At 54.0% G+C, this 22595-nt stretch overlaps 1 protein-coding gene across 1 annotated transcript; it reads left to right on the forward strand.

Annotated features, from left to right (window-relative positions):
- Positions 1-2336: 2336 nt before the first annotated feature.
- LOC114898696 (plexin-A4-like) lies at positions 2337-22183 on the forward strand (the record flags this gene model as incomplete). The annotated part of the gene is made up of 7 exons (XM_029228673.1): positions 2337-2343; positions 7723-7847; positions 8378-8477; positions 9603-9793; positions 11081-11250; positions 15215-15427; positions 22033-22183. Coding segments are annotated over 7 exons (957 nt in total), but the record flags the coding sequence as incomplete, so codon positions are not given.
- Positions 22184-22595: the final 412 nt, after the last annotated feature.

A 22595-nucleotide genomic window follows, 5' to 3' on the forward strand; every position in this document is an offset into this window, starting at 1 on the left:
TCCACTTCCTGCCACCCACCTCCTGCTGTCCACTTCCTGCTGTCCACTTCCTGCCATCCACTTCCTGCTGTCCACTTCCTGCCGTCCACCTCCTGCCATCCACTTCCTGCCATCCACTTCCTGCTGTCCACTTCCTGCCGTCCACCTCCTGCCATCCACCTCCTGCCATCCACTTCCTGCTGTCCACTTCCTGCCATCCACTTCCTGCCATCCACTTCCTGCCATCCACTTCCTGCCGTCCACTTCCTGCCGTCCACCTCCTGCCATCCACCTCCTGCCATCCACTTCCTGCCATCCACTTCCTGCTGTCCACCATGAGTGAAGGAAGCCTGAGGGCTGAGCAGCAACCAGGACCCGCCTGAGAGCTGCTACTCTCTCAAGCTAGAGGCTGCTCAGGCCGGGGGCTGGGCCTCCAGTGACACAGTGCTCGCCAGGTCCCAAGAGGACAAAGGACCTACCTTTCCCATCATAGGAGCTGCTGGGGAGGATGGAGGGGCCACCCCGGAGGCACAAGGCCTCACAGCAGGGAGGGTAAAGGGGAGAAGCCAAAGAAAGGAGGCAGTTTGAGTCTCAGGGCCCCATCCTTCTGGGGAACGGGAGTCATACTGAACTTCTCACAAAGGCCTCCCATGATGGGTGCTCTTCAGAGGAATTTCCTTCTTTTCTATTAAGTCCAGGGTCTGGAGCTGCTCCCACAACTCTGGTCTTCTTTCTACCAAAGCCAGATAACAAAGAAAATGGGGCCTCCTCCGAGACCCAAATGCTTCTTCTGCAAGGTTTGATTTGACTCAGTTGCATGGCCCCCAAGGAGAGAGAGGCAAGGCGAGTTTTTCCCATCATGTAGGTGAAAGTGCTTTGAAAGCAGTTTACAAATATAAGGTGTGATTATAATCAAAAATTAATCTATGCCAAAGGGACACATAGGCACGGAGAAGACTCTGAGCCACATGTGTTGACAGAGGCAAGACAGCCAAGCATCCCCCCTCCACCTCACTTCCCCCACTATGCCTCCTCCTCCTGTAGCTGAGGGCATTGGGCAAAGACTGCCTTCCCCCTCCTGATGCCCAGCCCCTGGAAAGGCGAGGACATCTGTCCCAGGCCAGCTCAGAAAGAAGCAAAGGCATTTTAAGCTGCCTCTGTAATTGCCCCAAGTAAATCCAGCCCCAACCCCTCCCCCTGCCTTTCATCATCAGTGGTGCCTGGCCTGGCCTAGCCCCTCATTCCCGACACTTCTATTCATTGCTCCTCTGACTGAAGCTCTCCCACGCCACCCCCTCTACCCCTTCGCCTGCTTTTCCAGGCATTAAAGAGCCAAGATGGGGAACTGTATTAGCCAGGGTTCTCCAGAGAAACAGAACCAATAGGATATGTTTACATAGAGAAAGATTTATTTGAAGGAATTGGCTCATGCAATTATGGAGGACTTAATTAATAATAGACTAGGAGGAGTCTGTTTGGGCTGCCGTAACAAAATACCATAGACTGGCTGGCTTATAAACAACAGAAATTTATTTCTCACAGCTCTGGAGGCTGAGAAGTCCAAGATCAAGGTGTTGGCAGACTCAGTGTCTGGCGAGAGCCCACTTTCTGGTTCATAGATGGCCGTCCTCTTGCTGGGACCATACATGGCAGAAAGAGGGCAAGGGAGCTCTCTGGGGTCCTTTTTATAAGGGTACTAATCCCATTCATGAGGGCTCCACCCTCATGACCTGATCACCTTCCAAAGGTCCCCACCTCCAAATGCCATCACATTGGGGGTTAGGATTCAACATGTGAATTCTGGGGGGGACACAAACATTCAGTGTCTAGCGTGGAGGCTGGCATGTCCAAAATCTACAGGGTAGGCCAGCAGGCTGGAGACCCAGGGAAGAGCCACGTTGCAGTTCAAGTCCAAAGGCAGCTGCTGCAGAATTCCCTCTTGCTCAGGGGAGGTCAGTCTTTTGTTCCACCCAGGCCTTCACCTAATTAGATGAGGTCCACCTACATTATGGAGGGCAATTCGCTTTACTCAAAGCCCATCCATTTAAATATTAATGTCATCCAAAAATACCCTCATGGAAACATCCAGAATAATTTCTGACCACCTATCTGGGCACTGTGGCCCAGACAAGTTCACACATAAAACTAACCATTGTAAGAGCCAAAGTGAAGGACACAGAACTTGCCTTTCTTTCAGTCTGTTGGAATCTAGGGAAGGAAAGATATCCCAGGCAGGAGTTAGGGACTGCGCTGGGGCAGGTGGGCCTTGGGAGTTTTCAAAGCCCAGTGCCAGGGGCTCCCTGCTCTGCTATATGTGAGGCTGTCCTCACCAAGCTGATGCCCCTTTCCACCCACAGGTATCGGGTAAGCTGATGCCCCTTTCCACGCACAGGTATCGGGTATAGGTACCCCCTTACACCACCAAACTCTTCGACCGACATATCATAAGAGCCTGCCCTGGGGCAAGCTCTGTGCCAGGCACAGAGGGACCAACGTGACTAGGAGTTCCTCATTGCTTCGCACAGTAGCAGGAGGCTGGACACTTGTCTTTCTGAGCCAAGGGACTCTTTGTTTCCTCCCTTCACTCCCCAGAGGAAGTAACTGATACCATTCTGTTCTACTGCACAGAAGACTCTGCAGCTCAGAGAGGCACAGAGCCTGGGCCTTGGTCACACAGCAGGGAGGTGGAGAGAACATCCATTCCCTTTCCACGCAGGCTCCTCCACAGGCCGTGACCTCCAGAGATTCCTCTGGTTTAAAGCAAATACCCCATCAATAGCCCCAGAACTATGCCACCCCTTCTGTCTGAAAGGGTATATTTTTTCAAATAAGTAATTCCTGTATGCAATAAAAAGATACACTATCTTCTGAGTGAAATACAAAGAGTTCACAGCAGCTGTGCCCCAGTTTGCATTTTCCACTGCACCTGATGGGAAGGACAGATAAAAATAATGGGATTTTTTTTCTTTTTTCTTTCACCTCCCTCTCTCCCTGGAAGGTGGAAGTGTAACAAATTGGATTGTGAGTGTGTCTGTCCTTTGTGCTTGGAGCCTGGAGCAGGGCACGGGGCTGCGGGCAGGGAGGTCAGAGCCAGCAGTTTTCCCTAGATGCCTTGCATATGAATACCTGGGTCACCTTTCCTACCTAGGTCACCTTTCTTCCTTCCCACCGCCCACCCCCTGCCTCTTGAACTCTTCTTTGACACAGCACGGGCGTGGCACACCACCCTGGAGCGCCACCAGAGCCTCCTCCGCATTATTCCATATTCAAGAACATCCACTAAGCTCTAGCTTACCTCTCTTAAATCGAGTAGCAGAGCACAGTCTGCTTTTCCCTTTAGCTCTCCGGACTTCCCTGAATAGCGACAACTAGCCAGTGCACAGCTCTTCACAGTTTACAACGACCCAAGGCTTTGAAAGCAGACAGCACCATTCAATTTAGGAATTTCTTCTTTTAAGCACCACGTTTCCTACTTCGATTATTTTGTATTTTAGAACTTGCTCTCACCATAAAATTATACTTTAATTTTTATTTTTTTAGAAGTTTATTTATTTATTTTTGGCTGTGTTGGGTCTTCGTTTCTGTGCAAGGGCTTTCTCTAGTTGTGGCAAGCGGGGGCCACTCTTCATCGTGGTGCGCGGGCCTCTCACTATCGCGGCCTCTCTTGTTGCGGAGCACAGGCTCCAGACGCACAGGCTTAGTAATTGTGGCTCACGGGCGTAGTTGCTCCGCGGCATGTGGGATCCTCCCAGACCAGGGCTCGAACCCGTGTCCCCTGCATTAGCAGGCAGATTCTCAACCACTGCGCCACCAGGGAAGCCCTATACCTTTTTAAAATAAACCATATTTAGGTGGTCCCCCCTCCCATTCCTGAGTCAGTTTCCCGACTGTTTGCAGTGACACTGATTCTGTCCCAGCTCTTTTCTGATGCCGCTCCCGCACTTCGGAGCGGCAGGTTGCCGAGGGTGTCTGGGCTGTCTGTCTCCTTGGGGCTCACCTGCCGACAGGTGTGCGGCGGTAGAGTCGTGTCTCTTCCTCCAGCCTTCTGCTCGGGACCCTGGTTTGGGAGGTCAAGAGGACCCTGTGCAGGCTGGTGAGACTCTGTTCAGCGCCCCATGGGGAGGAATGGTGGCCCGGGGTGGGAGGGCAGACAGCTGTCTCTGAAATTGGTTCCTTGTGGATCAGCGGGGTTGACTCGGCCAGTTCTAAGCAGCCTGGTGGGCGCCTCCTTCCCCCCTCATCCCTCCAGGTCAGTCCCTCCTAAAGCTTCCTTTGATGGGTCTGAGGAGAGGTGGACTGGACTGGGGGCGGGGCGGGCAGGCCTTAAGTGTCCTCAGCCTGGGGTGAGATGCTATACTTGTGTGTGTGTGTGTGTGTGTGTGCATACGTGTGTGTTCGCACACGTGTGTGCCTGTGCACCCACCTGCATATGCACACGCCACAAGGGTCAGAGCTGGTGAGGCGCCATGCTCCCCAGGGAGCTCAGAGTATGCATTTGAGGGGAGGCAGCTACCCGCCAGCATCCCAGTGTGGCCATCACGTCCCTTCCTCCATGCTCCCGACACTGGGTGGCTCACGCGCGTCGTTGGCACCGCGCTTCAGAGCTCCGAGTTGTGATGACCTCCAGGTCTGTCTTCCCAGCCTGTTTCTTTAATTTCCCAGTCGTAAAATCGGAAGAATGAGTGATAATCACTTCAGAGAGCTTTCACTTCGGGCAGTGGACGTGCCCAGTTGAGGTTCTGGAGTTCAGCTCTTCCTTTGTCCCAGGTTCTAACAGCGCGGCTCACACTTCACCTCTCACTGTCTGCCCACCGTGGAGCAGCAGCACACAGGTAGAAAAGCCTTTCACCGCTTGGAAAATAAGCCATTACTCGCTCACTTACTCTTTCCCTTCTTTCGTCTATTCACTCTTTCACTGATGTATTATTCATGTAGTAAATACTCATCACGTACTTACTGTGTCCCAGGTGCTGGGCTAGCCCTGCTGGTAGGCATCTGGCAGCATCATTTTTGTACTCCTAAGGACAAGCCATCATTCCTTGACTGCCCTGGGGGGAGCATGGCCACACTCGGTCCTGGTTTTTTCGGCTGGGGACAGAGATGGCAGACCGACCTTCATCTGCTTACATCATTACTGGACATGATTCAGAGTCAGGGCTGCTCAGTAGGGCTGCACAGGCTGCGCACTGCACAACTTCAGGCCAGTTGTGGAACAAGGAAGTCCTGTCTCTCGCTCCCGAATTGGTCACCAGCTGTCACTGCTCAGTCCCCCAGGCTGTGTGGCTTGCTCAGATCCCCCTGAGAGGTGCTACAATGCCATCAGCAAGGGTGCCAGTGCGGCTGATAAACCAGAAAGCCCCCACGGCCTCTGCAGTGAAGGAGACTCCTCTTCCCTTGCGTCCGGCCGGTAGACTTTGTGTCCAGAGCTCGGCCCCAGCTCCTCCTCTGGCCCCCAGGTGGGAAATGCAGAACACTGCCTGCCTCCTGTACCCTCACCCATGCAGCCTCTGACTTACTGGCCCTGGCACTATTCACCAGGGAAGCAGGGAGACCCACGAGGCTTTATCTTTCAGGACCCACTGTGCGACTGGGACAAAACATGCCACTGCCACATCCTTGGCCCCGGCTGGTCTTCACCGGAGTCCCTCTGTACCACATAATTCGCTCTCTCACCAGCTGGGAGACATTCTGCTTATTTTCCCCTAGCCACTCAGAAAACATGCACCCATACCAACCTGCATAAAATTTAAAACAAAAACAAACAACATGACAACAACAAACAGAATGCTGCTGACCACTTGCCCTCGTGAGGCATCTCCCCTTTCCTCTACCACCTTACCTGCCCCGAGGCCCTCACCTCCATGATCATTCCAGCTGTGCCATCAACAGCACTAAATGATGGTCAATCCCCAGAGACCTCTCAAGGCTCTTCCGCTCCGGCGAACACGCGTGGCATCCTCGTGTTTTCATTCCTGGGACAGCCTGACGCTACAAGAAGCTCTAAACAGGCAGCAGACAAGCCCAGGAGCCGGAGACAGGGACTTGGATATTAGGAGCATCTCTGTTCCCCCTAAGGGCAGGCAGCTCCCTTCCTGGGTCTGATTTTCATCTGTAGCACTGGTCATGCCAAGTACACAAGGCAGGAAGGAATCAGTCCTGGACCCCCAGCTCAGCCTTGACAGGAGGGGAACAGAGGGAGGGAGGACAATATGTGTGTCTGCGAGCTGTAGGAAAAATCCAAGGCAGGGGTTAGACAAGGACTGCGGGTAACTCACTCCAGCCCCCAACCACATGCTGCAAAACCCGGTGCTCTTGCCTGTTTCAGAATTTCAGCATCTGTGAGGCACTGAATGGGGTAGTGGCTGCCTGGAAACCAGATTCCTGGCTTCCTGGCAGGAACACATGTTGTATTTGAATTGAAAAGGCCATTTTTCCTTTCTGGTGTGTGCGTGTGAACGTGTGTGCAGGTGTAGATGTGTACGTGCCCGTGCACGAGAGCTGGCCTGTGTCTGGCATGCACCTGGGTCTCCATGTGCAAACAGTTCAGGACTGGAATGTACGTGCCTCCATCTCCATGTGATTTGTACCACGTGTGGCGATGAGGATTTGGTAGATGAGAAACAGTCTCCTGTTTTCCCATGTGGGATCTGTCAACAAGCCCGTGTGTTATAGGTGTCTGGGCCTATGAGGAGAACATGGGATGTAAGCATATACCTATGGCATCAGATAATTAGGTGTTGGATCCATCACCAAGAGGCTGTTATCCCCATCAGCTTTGTGGGGACGAGGCTGTTCTTGGGCATGAGAATAGGTTTTGCTGGTCCCTCTATACACTTTTACTCAGTCTCCCAGCCAAGGGTGGCCCACCTGCCAGCTTTCGGGTACAGGATGCACCCCTAGAACAGGAACAGGGTGCACAGTGACCGAATTTGCAGCCTTGGTCTCATTAGCTCCAAGACCTTACAATCAAGCAAAGAGTACATGACGGTGATGACACCGCCTTGCATTTGCTTAGTACTTTAAGTGCCTTCACCTGCCTTTTTCATTCAGCTAATAAGCAAAGACTTCTTGCAGATGTGGCCACCGTAAGGTCGGATCTTAACAAACGGCACCGCGAAACAGAGGAAAGCTTCAAGTGAGCTTTATTAGGGAGCGCTCCGGGGCGAGGTTCACTGGTCCGAGAGAAAGGGGCCAGAGAAGTCGCACCCGGGCAAGGGTTGGGCAAGATTTTATAGGGGAAGAAGGGAAAGGGGTGTGGTGAATCTGGGAGGGCGCAGGGTATTCCTTATTTGGTGGTCTTTTCGGGTATCCTGGGGGACCGTTCCCGCCCCTCGAACCCCCCCTGGGCCGGGTTCAAAGTCCCCAGGTCAGTTCCTGGAACTGGGTGGTCCGGAATGTCTCCAGGGCAGTTTCTGGAACTGGGTGGTCCAGAGAACTTCGGTCTGATGCAACCTGTGAATCTGATTGTGTTCCCCTGCCTCGGGCCAGTTGGCCTTACAGCCACTGCTGGGAACAGGTGGGCCACGGGGGTGACGTTATTCCTACCTCTGTCACGTAGTTTGTTGGATGAGAACCAGAACTGGAATTCAGGGCCCCCCCCCATGCTGAGAGCTTCTGCACCCCTCCTCTGGGAGTGTCTACTAGCACCTGTCTGTCCGCGGATGCACCCCTGAGAAGGTGCCATGTACGTGCCTGCACAGGGGTCCTCAGGGTCCCATGGGAGGCCCTGAGGACCTCTCTGAGATGCGACTGCTCTCCCTACAGAATGGCGACAAGGAAGCGGGGCGAGGATGATCCTGCAGGATGAAGACATCACCACCAAGATTGAGAATGACTGGAAGAGACTGAACACCCTGGCGCATTACCAGGTGAGGTGACCGTGGAGTGGAGAGGGGCTAGCAAACTGGGCAGCCAGGTCCCTGGGAGTCTCAGTCCTTGAATAGCAGGGCTGCCCTGAGGCTCTTACCAAGCCCTAAATCCACTTCTTCACCAGCACTGCATGTGCCCTTAGTGACCCAGGGAAAATGTGGCCCCCAGCCAGGAAACCCTGACCTCCTTGGAGATAGGTTGCCAGGTGCATGCTTCCCACAGGGCATAGGCACAGACCCTGTGGTACCCGGAGTTTAAGGCTGGGTGCTCCCCCAGGGAAGCATCAAGACAGAGGGTGCTGGTGAGAAGCTCTTGCCAGAGTTGCTCCAAGAGTGAACCCCAACATAGACTACGATTCTGTATTCAGATCTGTCGTGCTGCGTCAAAGGAAAGCTGACAGCCTCCTTGGTCCCCTGGTTCTCGGTGAGGCACTGATTGCCCCTGAGGACCACGTTCATCCTGGCTTGTCCTGACTTCCTGGGGTGGCAGAGTTTCTGTGCCCAGGCCCTCACCTGCCTTTTCCCGGTAGGTGCCGGATGGTTCTGTGGTGGCTTTAGTGTCCAAGCAGGTGACAGCCTACAATGCAGTGAACAACTCCACCGTCTCCAGGACCTCGGCAAGTAAATACGGTGAGTTCACTGAACCATTCTGGGGAGGAGAGGATGCCCTGAGCAGCTGTTGTCATTGCTGGCAGCACTGCTGGAAGGCAGCAGACGCCCGGGATGGGGCACGGGGGTGGGGAGTGGGTGGGGGGAGTCAGGCAGGCTGGCCACCAGAGAGGAACTCTGGCCTGGAAAGGAGGCTTCTGGTTCCGGGCAGGGGCTCTGATGCAGGCGCAGGACCTTCATCCTCAAAAACAAGAAGAAAGTCTAACCTTCCTGAGCATCCTACAGTCTCTAAGATGCTTTCACACTCGTGATAACTCTTTATCAAACGTCAGGTTCATAATAATCAGTGAATTAAATAATTATTATTTCCCCCTCTTATGCAGATTAGCAAATTATAACTCAGATGCACAGAGGCTAGATGACGTGTAAAGGTCACACGCTATGAAGCAGTGGAGGGAAGGTACAGACCCTGGTCTCTGCTCCTCGGGGTTGGGAAAAGGGCACAGGATGTGGGCTGGAAGCCTGGAGTGCCTTCTTACCAGCAAAAACAGGGATTGCAAAAACTACCAAATTCACGGGATGGTTCTGGAAAATATATATAAGACAACATAGAACGGTGCCCGCACACAGTGGGGCTTGCCTCTTCTTTTCCTGCTCAACACTCATCTCACCACACCTCACATTTCAGCAATTAAGTGGGAGGAACTGGTCCAGGCGAGAGGGGCGGATGAAGGTACACAAGTGACAGGGCGATCACTAAGCTGGTCAGCCGTCGTTTGGGGAGACAGGATCCCTGCTCTTTCATTGGTACCCAGCTGGCTGCACAGAGCACACCCTGAGACTTGAGAGCTCTCATGAGGAAAGCGTAAAAAAGGACAAGCTTCTATTTTTACAAATTGAGTAACAAGGGCTGGAGATGCAAGTGCAGGAGGGAGGGGAATCCGAGTGGGTGGAGGAGCCACAGAGAGTTTCCGGAGGTGGTGGGAGAATGCCCCAGATTCAGGAATGGACGGAAGCGAGGCAAGGTGACAGCGCCTGCAAATGCAGGAAGGATCGGAGTTGGCCTTGGGTGGAGCCGAGGTGTGTCGTGAGTGATGGGCCGGAAGGCTGGGTGGCCTTACCCGCGTGGGGTCCTTGCATTGGCAGAAAACATGATCCGGTACACGGGCAGCCCTGACAGCCTCCGCTCACGCACACCCATGATCACCCCTGACCTGGAGAGTGGCGTCAAGATGTGGCACCTGGTGAAGAACCACGAGCACGGGGACCAGAAGGAGGGTGACCGGGGGAGCAAGATGGTGTCTGAAATCTATCTGACACGACTGCTGGCCACTAAGGTATGGGACTTCAGACAGGTTGCGGGGCACCTGTGGGTTATGGGATGGGACTGCCTCACCTCACAGAAATGCCAGAGCTGGCAAATCCCTAGCATCTCTGCTGGTGCCCCCTCTCTCATCCATTCACGCACGCGCTGCTGGTCAGTGCCGGTCTCTTTCCCAGCACAGAGCCTCAGAATCCTTCTCAACCCAGTGCTGCAGCCAACCCCACCCATACATCCGTGCTGGCATGCCGTCAGAAGTTTTGATTCCGTCCCTTCTCTTGCCCTCGCTCAAATAGAGAGACACTAATCACGTGTATTCATAGTCTTCTGCCACGCCTAACGGAAGAATGACTGCTTCTCTGGGGTGTCGTGATGGGAATTGGGGCTCCATCAGTGACTTTCCAGGCACCATTTCTAATCCTGGTTCACGGATCCAGTATGGGTGGGGTTGGCTGCAGCAGTGGGTTGAGAAGGATTCTGAGGCTCTGTGCTGGGAAAGAGACCGGCACTGACCAGCAGCATGCGCGTGAGTGGATGAGAGAGGGGGCACCAGCAGAGATGCTAGGGATTTGCCAGCTGTGGCGTTTCTCTGAGGTGACGCAGTCCCATCCCAGTTAGTCCCTCACTCCCGAGACTGGCCTCGGCTCTGCTCTCTGCAGAGGCAAATGAGTAACTGTGCATTAGCCGGCGTGAATAACGCCTAAACAGAACCAGCAGATTGTGTTTGTCTGCTCTGACCGAGTGAGCTGTTCATTAGCATTTGTGAAAAGTGCTAAAATAACACCATCAAAGGGTGTTAAACCAAACCGAGTTGTTGGCAGAGGAAGGCTTCCTTAGGTCCAGTTATCGGTGTTATATCTATTTTCTACGTGCCGGGGAAATGTAAAGCTGCTCGAGACAGATGCAGGCAGGCAGGGGGAGGGTGCAGATTTCACATATGCACTTGCAGGATTTCACCCAAGCAGGCGTGGCTGTGCGCTGTCCTCCCTTCCGCCCGCCATCTGGGAGGCCAGTCGATCTCAAAACCCAGCCTCAGGGCTTCCCTGGTGGTGCAGTGGTTGAGAGTCCGCCTGCTGATGCAGGGGACATGGGTTCATGCCCCGGTCCGGGGGGATCCCACATGCCGCGGAGCGGCTGGGCCCGTGAGCCATGGCCGCTGAGCCTGCGCGTCTGGCACCTGTGCTCCGCAACGGGAGAGGCCACAACAGTGAGAGGCCTGCGTACCGCAAAAAAAAAACAAAAACAAAGCCTCAGAGCTCACGGGGCAGGCGAGCTGTGTCTGAACCTGCGCCCTTCTCCGCAGGGCACACTGCAGAAGTTTGTGGACGACCTCTTCGAGACCATCTTCAGCACGGCGCACCGCGGCTCCGCCCTGCCCCTGGCGATCAAGTACATGTTTGACTTTCTGGATGAGCAGGCAGACAAACACGGCATCCACGACCCGCACGTCCGCCACACCTGGAAGAGCAACTGGTGAGTGAGGGGCGAGCAGAGGATGAATCAGGAGAGGCCAGCCCGGAGTCCATGAGCTCAGGCGGGCCTCAGGCCTTGCAGAGGGGGAGAGGGGCTGGGGTCCACCTCCCCAGCAGGGACTCTAAGCAGGCGCTCTCCTGGGGCCTTCACCTCCTCCCCGATTATTTTGTGTACCCACTTCCCTTCCCTCTAGTCAAATCATCCTTCTTTCCTATCAATCAGTCAGTAACCATTTAACCAACTAAATGAGCAAAAATGGACATGCCAGATGTGGCAGCCAGGTGGCTCTCACATCCAGGTCCCTCCCCTGTGCCTGACACTATGTTAGACCCTGAGGCTTCTGCCCTCCGTGGGCTGACAGTCACGGGTAAGAGACAGGAGGGCAGCTGTTCGGACAGAGAGGCACATGCGACAGGAGGGGATGCATGTGTGCAGCTAGCTGGATTGTAGAGGGGCAGCATCTCACAGCAACTCTTAAGTGGAGCCTGAAGCACGTCTAGGAGTGACCTAGGTGAACGAGGAGAGTTTCCATTCTATTCAAGAAGTGGTCTTCCCTTTCCACAAACCCCCTTCCCAAACTCCCTTTGGGGAAGGGACCGTCCCATAACTACTGTGTCTTTGAGACAAGGGGATCCTCTAAGTCCTAAATGACCCTCTAGGTGTCTCACCGTGGTCCCCTCTCTCCTTTAGCATATATATCATCCTTTCCCTTCATTTGTGTGTCAGTTGTGTTTTTGTCTGAGACTGCAAGGTCAGACATCAGTATTCAGCTCTTGTGATGGAACCTTGCAGAAAGCTGGGACTCAATAAATATTGATGAAGATGCAGGGCCAAGACGGTCTCTTCTTGAGAGTTCTACCTGGGATAAAGCTGCCTTATATTTGGCCCCTTCAGTTCCAGAATCCCTTCCCAGTAGTTTTACACGGTCCCTGTCCTGGGGTGCTCTTCCCTAGAACATTCTTGCAAAGCAGCACGAGCCTGCTGCCCAGCACCCACCAACTGCTAACTGCTAGGAGTGACGTGGTACTAGGGCTCAGCCAGGTGCCTTGACAACCAGCCCCAAGCCCCAAACCAAAACCTAGATTTAGGCAGGAGTCAGCCTGTGGCACTGAAACGTTATTTAATGTAGGATGCTCTGGCTCCTCCTCTCTTTCACCTGAAGCATAGCGCATCGCTACTAAAATTGGGAAATCAGGCAGGTACAGCGCTTTGGGCCATAGAGCTGAAGAGTAGGGTTTGCTCCCACAGTAGTTCTGGGTGAGAGAGGATCTTGCACCGTGGAGCTCTTGCAAATCTCTCTGAAATAAGACTCTTAGACTCTGGATTCCCCATCCAGCCCAGTACACTGGGTGAAGGCTGTTCTCGCCTCTGAAAGGCCTGCAGGTCTTGTCCCTCCCAGTGCCTGCCTCTAGGTAAGATTGCATTGCATTCTGCCCATCTTTTTAGCATGACTCTGCAGAGCTGTTCCAAGGGCATGCCCCTGATCTACCCAGTCTGCTTCTCTCCGCCACCAGGTCTTCCTACTTACCACCCCAGTTAACTGTCTGCAGCCTTCAGAATTCAAGGAATGCCCTGCCCAGACCTTATCCAGGTGCTGGGAGAGCTGGTATTTCCAAAACATCCCCCCTTGTTCTTGTAGCCCTTTACAAGTACATCCCCCTGAAATGGTATCGAAACCATTTGTTTTCAGCTCATACCTCCCGCTGGGGTAAGGTAAGGGCACCTCCAACGATGAGATGCCATAAAGTTCTTGGAGGGAGGGCAGAACCTTCCTTCCTGCCCGCTCTTCCAAGTGCCAGGTGTTACCGCAACAAGCTCCAGTGTCAGGGAAGGAAAGCCCAGGCAGTAGACAGCGGTACCAGCCCTCACCAGAGGACACACTCCCCTGACCCTGATCGTGGCCGCCTGGGCAAGACGAAGTTAGTCCAGGAATTATGAAGTCTGCATATTGACTTAAGAGTTAGTTGTCCCTGATTGAAAAGAGATTGTTTCTTTATTCCTAGCCAAAGTTGTTAGCTCACCCTCTCCCCTACTACCTTCCTCCACATTCCCCTGCCTTTTCTCTTTTAAATAAACCTCCTACTCATTTAGCCTGAGTGGCTGCAATCAACCAGAGATTAGTGCCACCGCTAATGTTAATAATATGCAAAAACTTCATTAGGCAGGAGCTGCTGTGGTTTCCCTGTTCGATTTGCCTGTCAGCACAGCTGGCTGAAGGAAGGGGAATGTTGGGGGGAAACAACCATGCAGCAAATATGGGCTCCCAGAGTCCCTTTCCAGGTGGGACTTCCGGAAACGGGAAGATGTAGACCGGAGATTTCATCAGCTGGGCAGCCGGGAGTCCTTCATCCGGGGCTCTGAGCCCAGCTCTCATGGTCTCCCCTGGGCAGTTGCAGTGACCCTGACTTTCCCCTGAGTGTCAGAACTTTCTGTACCGTCCCTTTATTTCCTCTTCTGGATTTCCCAGGATGAAACAAGTACATCTTACCATTGTTAGACCTCGGTGCTGCCTGCACGGCACACTTTGTGGGAACGTAATAAATACTTGTTGACTGACTGGCAGTCTTGAATATGAGGCCCTACTGTATTTTAGCCTTTGTTGTATGTACGTGCTGGCTGCTGAGAGATACAACAAATATAGAAATCTTGTTCTTGCTGGATTGAAATCATGTAATTCAAAAGAGTTTAAGTTGTAAGAGGCAAGCCAAACACACGCAAACATTGTAACTATTATTACCAACCTTGAGGACAGCAACCAAGCCACAGTAAAGCATCAGGGCACATAGCAGGAGGTGACGGTGCGCAGGCAGAGGGAGGGAGATGCACGGTCCCTTGCTGGGTGCCACCCCGTTTCCTGACCTGCGTCTCCACAGGCTGGATGGAAGCCACGGGATCTGAGAGCCAGCAGAGTATAGTCAAAAGGGGCAGGCGGGCAGGCTTTGCCCGCTGCCTCGGGACCCTTTCTAGCAACAGACAGGTGGCTCCGTTAGCAGACGGCGCTGCAGGTTTCATCTCCGCTTTGTCTTTGGCTCACTCCCCTTCGGCAGTACCTTCCTCTTCTCTTCCTTCAGCTTTTCATCTGCATCTCTAATACTGAGACCATTAAGTGTCCTCCTCTCTGGGAAGACTTTCCAGATAACGCCCCTCTGGGTAGACTTGCTCACACCTCCCTGGCTCCCACACTGGACCCCACCCATCCTTCAGGTCCAACACCCAAAGTTCGTGATTGCACATCTGACATCACCACGAGCCCAGTGGTATGCAGACTTCTGCAGGACAGGGGATGGGTCTTATTCACACTGGACCCCCAGTTGCTAGCATAGCTCCTGGTATACAGCAGGTGCTAACTGGAAGAAAGTGAGGGGAAGGAGGGAACACAACGGGGCAGGTGAGAGGCCGGGAGTGGGGTCTGTTCAGCCTGCCCGCTTAGGGATGGGAATCAGTTAGCTCCACTTGAACTGTTCAGTGCCAGGGCTCTCACCATGTAGGAATAAGCCCATACGACCAGGCAGGAAGGGCGTGGCTTCTTCCAGTCATACAGTAGAGGGCAGAGAATAAGACACAAAGCCCAGGTTCCAGGCTATTTAAGGTTTGCCAACCAGACATGCCTTGTATCTGTGGCATAGGGGGCAGACAGTGGAATAGAGAGTCAGAAATTCCATTTTCTAGTACCTGTCATGGCTGCCTCGGACCCCAAAGCCTTGTGTTCTCAGGGCAGATGGTGAGTCCTGTGGTCCAGGCTGGGTGTCGAGCCCTCCAGTGCCCATCAACGCCGTGTCTCTGAACAGATTGTTCAACCTTGCTGATCTCCACGTCCCCGGAAAGTGAACTGATGACATAGAGAAGGCCCCTCAGAACCCTTGCTTCCCAGCCTTTTCTCTTTCTCCAGGGAACTCTCTAGGTCAATGTACAGTGCCCCCTGCCCCCCAGCTCCCTTGACCATCTGCCTCTTCCCCCCACACAGCCTGCCCCTGAGGTTTTGGGTCAACATGATCAAGAACCCCCAGTTTGTGTTTGACATCCACAAGAGCAGCATCACTGACGCCTGCCTGTCGGTGGTGGCCCAGACCTTCATGGACTCCTGTTCCACGTCGGAGCACCGGCTGGGCAAGGACTCCCCCTCCAACAAGCTGCTCTACGCCAAGGACATCCCTAGCTACAAGAACTGGGTGGAGAGGTGAGTGCTGGGCCGGGGAGCCCAGGTAGGCCCTGGGCCGCAGCAGGCAACTTCCTTGGTGGATGTGGGACCCCTTCCTTCCCCTCCACAATGGGCAGGGCTTGCAGACTGGTCCCGCACGAAGCCCCAGCCTGCAGTGGTGACACCCACAGTCCACGGACCCAGTACTGTCAGCTGAAACAAGAATGGGACATGGCTAGAAGTTGCCACTGCGCTCTGCTCCCCTGCATGGAGGGCCCAGCTCTTTCTAGGCCCAGAAAGGAAATAGAGTTCCCTGCTCTGATGCCCACTAAAAAACGAAAAAAAAAAAAAGAAAGACTCCAAGGGACCGAACAGCATCCTGCCACAGGCGGGCTGGAGGCCTGTCCCCATCTGCCCCTGTCCATCTGGCAGTTCTTCCAGTGTCCTGTGGGGACGTCCTTGTCACACCGAACAGCTTCGCACAGTCCCAGTCCCCTGACTCTCAGCACGATGAACTCTTGATGCCCGGGCCCTTACGGTGCCTTCCCAGCCATAGTGGCCCTAACCTAATCCAGTCTCAGCCATGCACCTGTGATGGGAGGGCCACCTGTGCGCTGTGCAGCTGGGTTCCTCTGGGTACAAAGCTAACTCACGGTAAAGAACATTCATGGCTTGTCTGGGCTGTATCAGCTCCATATGCCAGGCGCCTGAGCTAAACAACCAGCTGAAAGTCTATTTATTTATTCATCACAGTAGCTCCGGAATATAAGAGGACAGGCTTTATAAGCTCATTTTGTGCCCATGAAGGTGAAGAACTATACATACAGAGTGGTTGAGTAATCCGTCCAAGATGACTTAAGTGGCCAAGAGAAAAGCAGATCCCCAAATTCAGCTGACTCCCAAAGCTCTTTTCTACAGTTTATGATACTTTTAGACAGGGCTTTTGCCAACCCATATGGTGTCTGTGTGAATTAAGGCAGGTGCCCCTTCCTACCAGACGATGTGGCCCCATGCCAGGATGCCTGGTTTGTTGAGTGACAGGCTAGCCGTCAGTCCTAGCTCACCCTCTCAACCAAGCACCTTTGTGCAGTGAACAACCTGCACACCTCTACATGGCGGTCTTGATTTTAGAGTCCCTCTCTCTTCTAAGTAGCTGAAAGATAGGAAACCTGGATGGAAACTCAGATTTGGTGCTTTTTTGAAGAGACAGAGACCAGAAATTGTTCTTGACTGAGACAAAATGAACAATATTGTTTCACCCATGGAAGAGAGACAGTCTCCATCTTTATAGTTGAAAATTGCCTTCCCTTTTTACAGAGGGAATAACCGAGAGTGGGGTGGGATCCTGGCCACCCCAGTAGCATGGTTCTGCTGGAAGAATTGCATTCTGTTTTCCCCCTCCCTCTGTTCTTTGATATCTCCCTCACCCCTTCCTGCTGGTACATGTGGTGGGCTTCCAGCCTCGGCTGTCAGAGAGACAGCTCACTTTTTTGTCCTCGTACCTGATTATGTCTGAGTTACCAAAGAGGCTCTTACCTCCCCCTGCGTCGACAGTGGCTCATTCTTCTGACAACAGAGCCGCCAGGAGGAGCAGGCTCTCCTGTGTGGTCAGCTGGCTCTTCAGCAAAGAGAGAGAAGAAAGAGGCAGCAGCTGGGCTCTGGTCATCCCTGTCCCGGTGCAGTGTCACTGCAATGGGACCTTGGGCAGGGAGGGAGAAAGCCGGGATGTGAAGGGCTGGGAGCATTTATGAAACAACTGTGTAGAGGATACTTCCCCAGAATGGCCCGGTTAGTCAGAGGTGAGAATAACGCACATGCCGGGCTAATGGTCTCCCTTTCACTTGGTGCTAAATGAGATTTGTGCCACACAGCTGCTATAGCTCACAAGTAACCCCAGTCCATTTGGTTATTTTTAGGAGTGCCTTGATGGTCTCCACTTCTTATCCCGCCCGTTTCTTAACAACCAAAGGCACTCTCAGGAAAGTCATCTCTCACTTGCTTGGGGTCCCAAATCATTTCTCCTCCCCTTCTGGGATGAGGGTACAAAGACAGAGGGGTTGGGAAATAGCACAGCTAGGTCTGGAGATCAAGCCTAGAGTGCTTCCTCCCTCGGTGGTGAGGGGATCAGTTCCAGTCTCCCTTCCCGAGGAGGCTGGCCTCTGAGCTTGTCTGCTGCTGGGAAATGAAGGCCAGCAGCACAGAGCTTGCTCAGGACCCACAGCCAGCCTGCTCGCCCACCTTGGCCTGCCGAGGGCACGGGCAGCCTCCAGTTCAGAAGAACGATGGTAGAAGGCCCTTTTCTTGTGGCCAGGGCTTGCCCACTTCTGATTTCGATGTTCGGTTGCTGTGAGCCTGCAGACAGCGCACACAGGGCCCAGGCTCACTGCCTCGGTGCCGTAGAGCGTGCCCTGCGCACATCTGGGGGAGGGCCTGCTGTCCTCACGGCTGAGAAACAGGGTTTATCCTGGTGGCCCTCTCTATAGGGGGGTGGGAAGCATACGGCTTCAGGAGTCCTCACTAACTCTGTTGGTTGAGCAGCCCAAGTCACTCTAGCATACCTAAGCAGGCTTTACCTCCTCGAAGTTCTTCATCTACCCATCCCCCCACCATCCCCTCCCATTCTCCCACTCATCCTCCCACCCCACATCCCTCCCATCCTTCTGCTTGTCCTCTCATCCATCCTCCATCCCATTCCCGCCTCCACATACCTTGCAATGCTTGTGGTTGGTGGCCTCACTGCAGACTCCCAGTCTTTGCTGCCTCCGTTCCAAGTATTAGGGGTTTTGCTTACGGCCACATCTAGTGAAAGGGAGAAGAATCTCTTGGTTCCGTGGTAGCAACCAACTGCTACCCTCATCTTAGCCAGCAGAACTCAACAGTGTTGTCACCAGACTGGTGTGTCATGAGCAGCAGAAATCTCTGTTTCTCTGTCAACAGCAGCACGCGTTTCACGTTAGAGTGGTTGCCTCTCACTTTAAGTTGGAGTTAACCCCGCGGCAACCGCAGCCTCCCCTACCTGCAGCCACAGGTTTTCCACGTAGCAGTGAATAGAACGGAGCCACAGATGGGCCCCTGGGAATCGGACCGGGGCATGCCACTCGCTGGGATGCCATCTCTCACCTGTGTCACACACGAAACAGGCTAAGAATCTTGAATATTTAAAAACGCCTCCTAAAGAAGCCATCCATTCCAAATATAAAACTTGTGACAGTTCACCCTGGGAGCAATACTGGAGGTGAAGTATGGACATCTTATTAACTTACTCATTCATCCATGGGTCATTTACGGTGTCCATCGTGGGCGCACTGGACGCTGGGGATGGATTAGACTTGATCCTTCCCTTGTGGCCCTCATCATGGTCAAGGAGGACACACAGACAGGCCCTCAGCAAGCCCCATCAGCTGTGGGGACTCAGGGAGCAACGTCCTGATTCTGCTGGGCCTGGGGAGGTCAGTGAATGAACACAGAGGAAAAGACTTTTATGCAGGAACTTGAAAAGTAAGTATCTATACATCAGAGCCTTGGGCTCTAAATGTCCTTCACGTCTGCACCTTCATCCTTGAGGTGTTTGAAGGGATGAGGATACTTTGTTCTTGTCTAAGAGTCCAGGGCATTGGAGACCACCTTCTCAATCACTGGGGCCATCCTAAAGGCAGAGATGGGGTGCCCACCATCACACACTGGGTGCATCTCACAGAAGCACATGAATGTAAAACACTGCAGACTGGGCAACAGCAGAGAATCCAGCTCTCTGGGGCCCTGCAGCTCCTGAGGACCAGCATCAGGACCACAGTGGGGCTGGCATCCCACCTGGTTCCCTTCTGGAGAAGGGCTCGCCTGCAGGAGGACATCCCATGGGAGCAAGTTCAAGCACAGGAGCCCAGGCTGACCTTTCCTTTCCTCACGGCACAGCTAGCTGATAAGAGCACTCGTGTGAAGTTCATTAATGGGACATAATTGCATTCTTCACAATCAATAAGGCTGCTCAGTGGCAGAGCCCAGCGCAAAGCCCCAGCACAGCAGGCGCTCGAGAGGAAGCAGTTGTGTACACAGTGCAGCGATGCCGGAGCAGCAGGGCCACTGCCAGGCTCGAGGGGTGCTGGCCAGGGAGTGGGGCTGGGCAGAGCCCTGGAGAGGAGCAGGGAGAGGTCGAGGCAAGGGCAGCAGAGACCTGCAGGGGGGGTGGGCCCACTTAGCTCCAGGCAGGGCTTGGGGTGAGGATGGGCCGAATGTCAGCAGACCTCAAGCCCCACACTCCTCTAGGACATCAGACCGCCCAGAGCCACTCAGCTCAGCCATTTAGAACTTGCTGAAGGTGAGGACATGCGGTCGATCCACTCGTAGGCTTGTGTGTGGCACCGACGTGCGCTGGCCCCATCCAGCGCCCTCTGCACACAGGCAGCAGAGGAGGGGCGGGTTGCCCCGTGCAGACCTGACCTCACTATGAGGGGGAATCACGCAGAGCACGTCCAGGCCGTCTGCCCCCATGACTGCAGGTGAGGAGTTAGACCCCTGCCCTCCCACACTCCCCTCTCAACCCCACCTCACACCCTCTCCCTCTCTTTCTCACACAGACTCATTTTCTGTATATCCTCTTTGGAGCAAAGGACTGGGCTTTTAGTGCGGTAAAAGCAGGCCATTGCGAAGGGACAGAGTGCCGGGCGACTGCTGTTTCCCATGAAGACAGTGGTCCCTAACCTGGGCTCTGAGGCCCCTCACAACCATTAAGGTCGCAGTAGTAGGCCTCATGCTATTTGCAGAAAGCCTGACAGAGCCGTCCACCTACCTGTAAGGTTTCAGGAGCAAGTAATGGGAAGGGCAGGAGTCTTTGCTCCTGATGACGATCACGTCCCATCGGGATCCTGGGGTTTTCCTCGCGGTCAGTAGGTCTGGCTGTCCGTGGTGACACAGTGAAACTGTCTGGAGGAAACTCTGGGCCCAGCCATGTTGCCAGAGCTGCGTCTGGCTGCTGGCCATGACACAGAAGCGAGAGGCTCGTTTGTTCCTGTTTCCTCCCCCCATACGACCTGTGGATGTGACCCTTTGCCGGACAAATGTATTTGCTCACTAGGCATGGAGTCGCGAGGGGACGATGGCACAAATCTCCTTAGGAGTGGCGAGGTTGGGGCCACCACTGACGCCCTGGTTCTCTGCTATCAAAGGGAACATTGCATTTATTCCCTTCCAGAAATAGAGGCAATGCATCGAGTCTCTCCTTGGAACTTGAACACCTGGGATGTCATTACCTGGAACCCTGGGGACCCTAAAGATGTTTTGGGGTGGGAGTCAGGCCTGGAAGAGAGTGGGCTCTTCTGGGATGGAAAAGAGGAACCAAAATGAAACAGGACAAGGAGCTGAGGGGCCCAAGGGCTCTGGAGACGAGGGAGGGCGAGGGAAGAGAGGACCCCACACTGAAATAACATTGTGAAGAAAGGAAGTCCAAATGAGCCGGAGGCAGGACAGCCTCCATGCAGGGCTGTGGCTCCAGTAGGGCGGCCAGCCCACCCCTTGCCAATCCTTGCCGGCCTGGGGATGCCCTGGCGCAAACTGACCTGTCGTTCACGCAGGCCCTTGAGCATGATGCTGGAGTAGCACACGAGTGCCACCTCTGATAGTCTGCCACCCAACTCCTGGGCACCTAGGGGCAGAGGTGAAGGTGGGCACAGGACTGAGAGATTCATGGTCAGCATGGTAAGGGATGCAGAGGGAGAGATGCAGGGCTGAGGTCCAGGGTGAGAATGAACCAGAGCCTCTGAGAATACTCCCTCCACTCACCTGATCAAGCCTTGAGTTCTGGGAACCCAAGGCCTGTCATTGTCACCTGCACCTTCCCAGGTGAGAGTGAGTGACTCTCTGAAAACTTTGTTCCCCAGCTGCCTCACTTGCCTCACCCTAGTCCCCACCCTGGTGACTGTCCCCGCCACCCTCCTCTGTTCTAAGCTCCCAGGCTCACTCTCCCCACCAATGAAGCGGCGGGCATTCACCGTGGGCTGAGCTGGGACACCACAAGGACTCCTGGGTGTGCTGCCCCACGGCCCTGATGCTCCCCCGCCTTTGCAGGTGCCTGGTCTCTTTCCCGTAGCCCACAGCCGAAAGCACCTGTCTTGGGGGGCACCAGGGCCCTTCAGTTCCTCATTAGGAAACGACACAACTCCCCTCTAGTGGGAGAGCTGGGGGTTGCTGCATAAAATGTCAAACTTCAGAAATTAAAAATGTAAATGTTGGCATCTAATTAACCAGTTGACAGGAGTGCACAGCTGCAGGTGACAATGACTGATTGCCTTCTGCCAGCCTCTCCCCGCAAGCGGCCCCCAGCCCCACCCTTCTCCTGGCTAACCTCAGAGAGGGGGGGCATCAGGGCAGGGCAACTGCCTAGAAGAGCCTTCAGGCCCCATGGAGGGGATGTCTTGCGTCTGTGGGAGGGGGAGTTAGAAGGACACACAAGGCAGACTGGACCACTCTTCCAGGAGCCGGGAGCAAAGCCAGTGCAGGCGATAGTCGCTCCTTCCTCCTGTCCCCACCCTGTCCACCCTCTGATAGTGTCTGGGTCACCCTCCGAACCCGCTGGCCCCAGACCCGGCGCTGGGAGTTTCCATCTCTCCTCTGCCCCGCACACACGGTTCCTCACTCTCGTGCCTCGGCAGGTATTACTCGGACATCGGGAAGATGCCGGCCATCAGTGACCAGGACATGAATGCGTACCTGGCTGAGCAGTCCCGGATGCACATGAACGAGTTCAACACCATGAGCGCGCTCTCCGAGATCTTCTCCTACGTGGGCAAGTACAGCGAGGAGGTGAGCCCTGCCCTGCTCGGGGCCCGCTGGGAAGGACTGGGGCAGAGACCCAGAAATCCCTGCCCGGAGCAGCCTGTCAGACACACCCCCTCCCCCACGTCTGCTGGGGAAACTCTACCACCCAGGACTTGAGGGCTGTGCTCTAAAGACAGGGATGCTAGAAACATACCAGTCTTATCAGTTCTACATTAATCCCTGTTCTTTTCAGATATATAGATCAAGTATCTCTTTTGTTTTTTTCTCTTTATTTTTTCTTTCCTGCTGTTCCCTCTCCTTGATTTTTTCCCTTTCTCTCTCTGATCTAATTATCTTTAAGCAAATAGTTCCCCACTTCCATGGGCAGGTCATAAGGAAAAGAAAAGAAAAGAATAGAATAGAATAGAATAGAATAGAATAGAATAGAATAGAATAG

Source organism: Monodon monoceros, unplaced genomic scaffold (assembly GCF_005190385.1).
Source record: "Monodon monoceros isolate NGI ecotype Baffin Bay Population unplaced genomic scaffold, NGI_Narwhal_1 Contig2854_ctg1, whole genome shotgun sequence".
NCBI lineage: Eukaryota > Metazoa > Chordata > Mammalia > Artiodactyla > Monodontidae > Monodon > Monodon monoceros.